The 9,305-nt window shown below is 45.4% G+C and overlaps 1 protein-coding gene across 1 annotated transcript; it reads left to right on the top strand.

Moving 5' to 3' along the window:
• Positions 1–228: 228 nt before the first annotated feature.
• Positions 229–1,643, top strand: LOC123071261 (thiol protease SEN102). The gene has a single exon (XM_044494792.1). It carries the CDS (start codon positions 333–335, stop codon positions 1,425–1,427), a length of 1,095 nt encoding a protein of 364 aa, XP_044350727.1. The 5' UTR covers positions 229–332; the 3' UTR covers positions 1,428–1,643.
• Positions 1,644–9,305: the final 7,662 nt, after the last annotated feature.

Genomic DNA, 9,305 nt, shown 5'->3' with positions numbered 1-9,305 from the left:
GCTAACAACGGTACTAGTAATGGAGCATCAATGAATTAACCACCATTTTGATGTACTACGTGGCCACCAATGAGAATGAGCAGTACAGTAGGCAGTAAGTTGTTGCCGGCAAGCAACGTGCACCTGCAATTCATTCTTGCATGGAACATATCCATCTTGCCAGTGTGATCACTCCTGCTCGCCACCACTATATAAGAACCAGCTGATCGCCATGGCTACCACCACCACACCACACCCAGCCATCTCACAACATAAGCGAGCTAGCATACACTCCAGACTAACTTGCCAAGGTTCCAATCATCCCGATCAAAAAAAAAAGGTTCCAATCATCAATGGCGAGAGCGATCGTGCTTGCGGCCACCATGGCCGCGGCCGCGCTGTTCATGCTGCTGGCCGCTGCGCCAGCGCCGGCGAGTGCCATGGATTTCGGCGAGCACGACCTGGCGTCGGAGGACTCCCTGTGGGCGCTGTACGAGCGCTGGAGGGAGCAGCACACGGTGGCGCGCGACCTCGGCGAGAAGGCCCGCCGCTTCAACGTCTTCAGGGAGAACGTCCGCCTCATCCACGAGTTCAACCGCGGCGACGCCCCCTACAAGCTCCGCCTCAACCGCTTCGGCGACATGACCGCCGACGAGTTCCGCCGCGCCTACGCCTCTTCCCGCGTCTCTCACCACCGCATGTTCAGCCGTAAGGAGGGCGATGGCGGCTTCATGCACGGGAGCGCTCGGGACGTGCCGCCTTCGGTGGACTGGCGGCAGAAGGGCGCGGTGACCGCCGTCAAGGACCAGGGGCAGTGCGGCAGCTGCTGGGCTTTCTCGACGATAGCGGCCGTGGAGGGCATCAACGCGATCCGCACCAAGAACCTCACGTCTCTGTCCGAGCAGCAGCTCGTGGACTGCGACACGAAGTCCAACGCCGGCTGCAACGGCGGCCTCATGGACTACGCCTTCCAGTACATTGCCAAGCACGGCGGGGTGGCCGCCGAGGACGCGTACCCCTACAAGGCGCGGCAGGCCTCCTCCTGCAACAAGAAGCCGTCCGCCGTGGTCACCATCGACGGGTACGAGGACGTGCCGGCCAACGACGAAGCGGCGCTGAAGAAGGCGGTGGCCGCGCAGCCGGTGGCCGTGGCCATCGAGGCTAGCGGGTCGCACTTCCAGTTCTACTCGGAGGGGGTGTTCGCGGGCAAGTGCGGGACGGAGCTGGACCATGGCGTGACGGCGGTGGGGTACGGCGCCACCGTGGACGGCACCAAGTACTGGATCGTGAAGAACTCGTGGGGGCCGGAGTGGGGCGAGAAAGGGTACATCCGTATGAAGCGCGATGTGGAAGACAAGGAGGGGCTCTGCGGCATCGCCATGGAGGCGTCCTATCCCGTCAAGACCTCAGCCAACCCAAAGCATGCTGGTGTCCATGACGAGCTCTGAAGCTTGAATCTCTCATCGATTATCTAATTGGCCCCCAAAGCCCCAATATGCATGACCAGGGCATTATCGCAAGGGAAAAAGAAATAAACAATCAATCGTTATGCACCCATCACATATATTAGTTGCACTACTTAATTGTCATACATGTACTGCGGTTTCGACCGATTTGTATCTAAACGGTTTACATTATATATCCTGTCAATTTTTTTTGTGAAACCTTACCCATATATTAAATAATTAAAACATTTGTACAATCATTATTTAAAGATTATTTTCAGATGAATTACGTATAAAGAAACCGATCTAAATCAAAAGCTACTTTTCTTTAATGTAGACACGTCTCATCCTTTCATTGTGTGTGAACAAAGAGTATGCACGTGGTTTGCATTTTGGCTGAATAATAATGTTAGTGGATGTTTACGCGACACATTTGGTGAAGTGGAAGACTATATGTTGAGAGAATTAGAGGTAGTGGGGATCAATTATTTATGTATACTAGGCAAACATGATCGTGCGTTGCAACAGGTACAATATAAATAATATGAAGCTAGAAATCTATTTTTTTATTGAAAATACTGAAAACTACTACTCCGTCCCATAATGTAAGAAGTTTTTGCAAGCTATATTACGTCTTACATTATGCAACGAAGGGATTATCATGTGTCATTCTTGAAAAACAAATCACATTTAGCCTAGGCTTCGGTCCTATAGTCAGTTGTGTCCTCGACTGACCTTGGATGTCGTTGAGGCAACAGCAATCCTGCGCGCTCCTTGCTATTAGAGGAGATGCCAGATTTGCCAGAAGGAAATAAACACCGGAGCGTCAGTTTCGGCATTACAATGGATCATTGACGATGAAATGTTCGAGTGTACAGTGGACGACGTATGAAACAGATGAAGGATCAAGACGTATGATTCCAAGCCATCGGGCTTCCACCTCGAATTCCTTTACCTCTGCCTTTCCAATCATTACAACATCGAGTTCATGCACCTGTCGATGAAGATGACTCCTCCTTCAACGTTGCCAAATCCTCCCAAGTGAAGCTAAGGTCCCTACGTTGTACTTCTTCGTAGGAGTCGTAGCCAGATTACGCACACAGGAGCAGAAAGCCCATAGGGGAGTTACATGGCCCATTCAACAGTAAAGGGCTGGCTCACTCGCGCACACTTCAAAACAAAAAAGTGAAAAAGGAGCCTTGCATGGGGGATTCGAACCGTGGTTTCCTAGATAGATTTCAATGGTGCTAGCCACCGGGCTAACGTTGGGATTCTATTCAAGTAGTAGGGCGGGATGTTGTGGAGGCGAAATGAGCCCGGGTTTCACCCTTTATTTTTTTCTTCTTTCTTCCGGGATGTTTCTTTTCTTTTCTCTTCTCCTTTTTTCTTTTGGTTTATTTTGTTTCCTTTTCGGTTTTCATATTTTGGTTTTGTTTGTTTATTTTGGTTTTCGTTCTACATTTTTTGTATATACCAACAACATTTTTTCTAATACACGTTTAATATCTTTCCAAATACAAATTTAACATTTTTTAATTCATAGTTGAATTTTTTTTCTATACACATTTTAAACATTTTTCAAATGTTTGATTAACATCTTTCAAATTAAAGTTTAACATTTTTTGTGTACATGGTCAAGATTTTTCCTATACACTTTGAACTTTTTCAAATGCTTGATTAACATTTTTCAAATACAATATTAACATTATTCGAACACATTGTCAACATTCTCTATATGAATATTTAACAATTTTCAAATGTTTTATCAACATTTTTCAAATGCAAGATTAACATAATTTAATGCATGGTCGACATTTTTAGGCACATTTAACATTTTTCAAATGCTTGATTAACATTTTTGAAATATTTTTTAATTTTTAGATGCTTGATTAATATTTTTGTATAACTAATCAAAAAATTCATCATTTTTTAATACATGATCAACATTTTCTCTATACACATTCACCATTTTTGAAACGCTTGATTGCAGCGAGAGCTGACTTTGTCTTGCCGTGCCTTCAGCAAAAGCTGACTTTGTCTTGCTTGCAGCGAGACATAGTCGCGTCGGTCGACCTGCCTGCTAAATAGTTTCGCCATCTCTCCAGGTATTCTTCTCCCAATTTTCTATTCTGTGTGTTTAGGGCCAGCCCACGGGCACCCATCCACATGGGCTGGGCCATAGCACACTGTTTCGTCCATGGTTTTGGCAAGGTTTCAATCAGTTTCTTTTCTACATGTTTTTCCCTGTTTGTTTCACTGGGTTTGGTTTTGAGATTTTTTTATTTTTTAGTACTTAATTTTTATTTTTATTTTCCTTCTCTTCATAACCGATTTTAATTCATGAATACATTTTAAAAGTTTTTAAACATGCTTTAAATTTGTTGACATTTTTTTAATTTAGGAATGTTTTCAAAGTTCAAGAACATTAGTAAATTTTCCAATATTTTCAAATTCATGAACATTATTAAATTCCTGATTATTTTATAAAAAATTGAACATCTGCATTTTACAAATGTTATTTAAGATTTATAAACTTTTTTTTTGAAACATTTATAAATCGACTCTGTTTTTTTATCTTCTCTTCTACTCTAATTTTCCCTTCTCTCCGCTAGATTAAATGAGCGCTTGTCCTCCTTGTAGCCTACGTATTGATTGCTAGCCATCCCCACGTGTAACGCACCTGATAGGATTTTTCATTTTTCGTGTGAAGTCACTAGTTAAGGCGTACATTTTTTAACCACGTGACATATATAGTAAGCAATCCAAACAATTTTAAAATACATACATTTTTTAAGGATTATCCTCAAACTCGTCTGGTGATCTGCGTCAGTTATCGCTACCAAAGAGTTTTGATTGGTTTTCTCACTCACATATAAGGGACGGGAGGTTGGTTGTTTTCGTTTTTCTTTCATACATTTATCTTTAAAATTAAAATATCCTGTGAACCATGCGTCCAAATTATAAACCATTTTCATCGTTGCATTCTTGCTCAAAAATCTTTAAAACTAGATTTCATGCTCAAGGTTTCAATGAAACTTTTTTCACACGAAATGTGTGCTCCCAAAGTGAACTAATATATGCTCCTAAACTATGGTAACATATGGTCCCAAGTGAAATAACTTGTGCTCCCGTAAGAGGTGAAGCACAATCAGTGCACAATCGTACTGACCTATGCCCTCAAACTGTCCTAACATGTGCTCGCAAGCTATAATAACATGTGTTTACAAAATTGTACTATTCTGGTCTGTGTACTAACTCGTGCAGTTTAACAGTACTAACTTGTGCTTCCCAAGTAACTAACATGTGCTCTCATTCTTGAGGGGGCAGACCTAGAGGGATGAATAGTGGCTATAAAGTGTGAATGGGCCCGTCTAATATATCTTTCATTGGAACGAAACTCAGCAATGTATCGTTTCATTGGAACGAAACTCAGCAATGTTCACTAGGTTTTTTGGACAGATTAAAATATAAAAAACATTACAAAACAAAATATTCTTGAATTTTTCAAAATTATTTTTTTGAAAATTGTGTTTTTTTAAGATATATAGAAATGTTAAAATTTTCATAAAATTACAAATGTTTGTTAAGTACAATTGAAGTGTTAATGATGCTTTTTTAATCATGAATTAAAATTTTCTCATGATTTTTTAGAAACAATTTTGGGGAGTACTAGGAATTTTGTTATAAAATCTTAGCAAATTTTTAAGATGTTCATGCATTAGGTTGAAGGGGGAAAAGCAAACCATATAATGAAAAAGCTCTCCAATTCCCTGCATACCAACACCAGGAGGTACCTAGACTCCTTTAGCTAAAGTCAATTTTGCCTGACGAGCAGCTCCGACAAGACCTCAACGGAGCCCTTGCTATGGTTGCCTTCGGTTGGCATTGGCGTCACCTCTTGTCGCCTTTGTGTTCGGTGAGGGACATGCTTGAGGGAATAATGTTAGGAGGGATCGAGGCGGCTGATGAGTGGGCAGCTCGAGGGCTTTGATCGAGGATTTGGGTGCTTGTGGCGACACACTGGGATAGGTTGGGTGGAGAATAGTAATGCAGGAGGTTCGTTAAGGAAAAGAAAAGGAAGTAGAGAGAGTATGAAACATTGTTTGCAACTTATGAGTGGCTTTGGTGGGTAACACTCCGCAACTATGGCTCCTCTAATTTCGTAGAGATGCAAATTACTAGCTTCCCCAACTCCTCCAAAACTCCACTATGCGGACAACCAACTTCTCCTTCTTAATTCCACGGAATTAGGGCGTTCGCCCTATCCCTGACTGAGGGAGTCCCGAACTAGGGGGTGTCCGGACAGCCGAACTATCATCGTCGGCCGGACTCCAAGACTATGAAGATATAAGATTGAAGACTTCGTCCCGTGTCCGGATGGGACTTTCCTTGGCGTGGGAGGCAAGCTTGGCGATACGGATATGTAGATCTCCTACCATTGTAACCGACTCTGTGTAACCCTAGCCCTCTCCGGTGTCTATATAAACCGGATGGCTTTAGTCCGTAGGACGAACAACAATCATACCATAGGCTAGCTTCTAGGGTTTAGCCTCCTTGATCTCGTGGTAGATCTACTCTTGTAATACCCACATCATCAATATCAATCAAGCAGGACGTAGGGTTTTACCTCCATCAAGAGGGTCCGAACCTGGGTAAAACATTGTGTCCCTTGTCTCCTGTTACCATCCGCCTAGACGCACAGTTCGGGACCCCCTACCCGAGATCCGCCGGTTTTGACACCGACATTGGTGCTTTCATTGAGAGTTCCTCTGTGCCGTCGCAATCAGGAGGGATGCCTTTTCCCGTCTTTAAAGACGGCGCCGTCGTCAAGGGAGCTTTGGCCACCGGCCAAACTATCCGGCTGGGCGATTTTCTTATGACCGCCAGTTCGGCCACCGCTCCAATAATGACCTCTCAGGTCATCAAAAGCGATCTTCACGTCAACTCGGAATTCGCCGAGCAGCTAGATCCGACGGATCTCTCCTCTGTAAATGAGCTCTTGGATCGCATCGCCGCCCTGGGAGTCGCTACAGACTACGATCAGATTGGGCTTAAAACCGATCTGAGAGAAATTAACTCTCCCCAGGCTACCCACCACGTTGTTGTGGTAGAGGAACAACGCGGCGACTCTTCTTCTATGTTAAAAACCAGTTATGTCCGGATTCTCGATCCCTCCATGCCGGATTCCCGCAGAGGGACGGACGTCAATCAAGTACTGAACCTAAAGTTAGGCATCAGACCAGATCCATTGGATAACATCCAACAATCCAAGCTTCCAAATCCGGAAACTTCTCGGCCTTTGAGCCTCAGATTGGCAGGGCTCCGAATTTAATTCCGCCCGCCCACCCAAACATAAGCGATCTATCTTAAATACGGCAAGAGCCTGATGAAACAGTACATCATTACTGGGCCAGATTCCTCTTGGTTATGGACATGATAAAGGACTGCCGTGAGGAAAGCGCAATCTCAATTTTTTGCAACAATTGCACGGACAAGGGAATCATGAACGCCACAAGTCATCGCGAAGTTACACGCTTCGCCGACCTGGCGACCATAGTACAAAAATACTGTGCGATGGAGAGTGCCTGGAAAATCGAAACCAGGTTTTGGGACAATCCGGCCCTGAACACAACCCTAGTTCGAAATAAAAGGGTGCGTCATACTCAAGCACCTGGGTTAAAAACCAAAAAGCAAAAAACCCCTAAAGGGCACGAAACCGTACTAGAGGGATGGCTCAACGGACCCTGTAAAATCCATAATACAGAGGGCGCCACTCCCACACATAGCCTTCGAGCATGTTGGATACTACGGTAGGTGGCCAAAAGTGGCGAAGGTTTTCTAGCCCCGGGTAACCAGCCCAACAGTACCAGTACGGTATTAACAGTCTTCGAGACTTTGGCATCAAATAATATGCGGAAACGAACAATCCGCAGCCTCGCCGAAGTCTACCAAGTAGCAACAGCAAATCCATGGAGCGACACGGCTATCACCTTCAATGCCAGCGACGAACCTAAATTCCGAACAGCCCGAGCACCAGCCGCATTGGTCCTCAGTCCGATAGTGGACGGCTTTCGTCTCACCAAGGTACTCATGGATGGCGGCAGTGGATTAAACCTCATCTACGAGGAAACCCTCCAAAAAATGTAAATTGACTGGAGCCGCATTGAGCGAAGCAGCACAACCTTTAGAGAAATAATCCCTAGTCGGGAAGTACGCTGCACAGGAAAAATCACACTAGATGTAGTGTTCGGCTCACCGGACAATTATAGGTCCGAAGAGGTCACGTTCCAAGTAGCCCCGTTCCGCAGCGGATATCACGCCTTGTTGGGGCGAGAGGCATTCACAATTTTCCAAGCTATACCCCATTACGGGTACATGAAGCTTAAAATGCCCGGGCCCAATGGAATCATCACTCTTGTCAGTGATCCAGATATAGCACTCCGCGCTGAAAATAAGACAGCCGCACTAGCCCTAGAGGCACTATTCGAAGCCCTAGCGGTAGAGGAACTCACTACGCTGCGCTTAACAGTGGATAGGGACGATGTAATACTCGATAAGAGATCTAAGTCCACCTCTTTTAAACCAGCAGACGAAATAGTCAAATTCCAGGTCCATCCAACGGACCCCAAAAAGACGGCCTCCATTGGGGCATAATTAAACCCTGATGTAGAAGCCGCACTACGAGAATTCCTTCGGGAAAATTGGGACATTTTTGCCTGGCACCCTTCAGACATGCCAGGAATCCCACGCAGGCTGGCAGAACACAGCCTAAATATCCTAAAAGGATTCAAGCCAGTCAAACGGGCTCTTCGGCGATTTTCCGAACCCAAAAGACAGGCAATGGGAGAGGAGCTAGCCAAACTCTTAGAAGCCGGATTCATCAGAGATATAAAACATCTGGACTGGCTAGCAAACCTGGTAATGGTACCAAAAAAGGACAAATCCTGGCGCCTTTGTGTCGATTTCAAAGACCTTAACAAGGCCTGCCCAAAGGATCCTTTCCCCCTCCCCCGCATCGACCAAATCATCGATGCTACCGCAGGGCATGATTCATTATGCTTCCTCAATGCATACTCCGGATACCATCAAATCAAGATGGCGGAGAAAGACCAGGCCGCAACGGCATTCATTACTCCATACGGACCATTCTGCTTCAACACAATGTCCTTCGGACTCAAAAACGCCGGCGCAACATATCAGCGCATGATTTAGACATGTCTGGCTACCCAGATAGGCAAAATAGTGGAGGCATACGTAGATGATGTGGTCATTAAGACCAAACACGTCGAAACTCTAGTAGACGATTTGAGGCTTACATTCGACAACCTCCGAGCATACGACATTAAGCTCAACCCGGAAAAATGTGTTTTCGGCATACCAGCCGGAAAGCTCTTGGGCTTCATTGTATCCGGTAGAGGAATTGAAGCAAACCCAGCCAAGATCCGAGCTCTGTCACAATTGGATATCCCAAAAGACCTCAAACAAATACAAAAACTAACTGGATGCGTGGCGGCTCTAAGCCGCTTCATCTCTCGTTTGGGAGAAAAGGCACTGCCCCTCTATCGCCTCCTTCGGCGCACCGAACACTTCGAATGGACGGATGCTGCCACGGCCGGACTCGGAGAAATTAAGGCCATATTGGCAACAAATCCGGTCATAGCCACGCCCAACCTGGGCGAACCGATGTTATTATATATCGCGGCAACACATCAAGTTGTCAGCGCGGTACTCGTCGTAGAACGAGAAACAGAAGGGCACAAATTCCCTCTTCAAAAACCAGTGTACTACGTATCCACTGTCTTAACTCCATGCAAGTCCCGGTACCCACATTATCAAAAAATAGCGTACGCGGTGTTCATGGCATCCCGCAAGCTGCGACAC

The sequence above is a fragment of the Triticum aestivum genome, chromosome 3B (genome assembly GCF_018294505.1).
Source record: "Triticum aestivum cultivar Chinese Spring chromosome 3B, IWGSC CS RefSeq v2.1, whole genome shotgun sequence".
In the NCBI taxonomy this organism is placed as follows: Eukaryota; Viridiplantae; Streptophyta; class Magnoliopsida; order Poales; family Poaceae; genus Triticum; species Triticum aestivum.
The sequence above is the reverse complement of the archived record's forward strand: the minus strand, read 5'-3'. Positions and strand labels throughout refer to the sequence as shown.

Excerpts from the sequence above, each read along its gene's own strand:
- LOC123071261 (XM_044494792.1), top strand. The coding sequence starts at position 333 with ATGGCGAGAGCGATCGTGCTTGCGGCCACCATGGCCGCGGCCGCGCTG.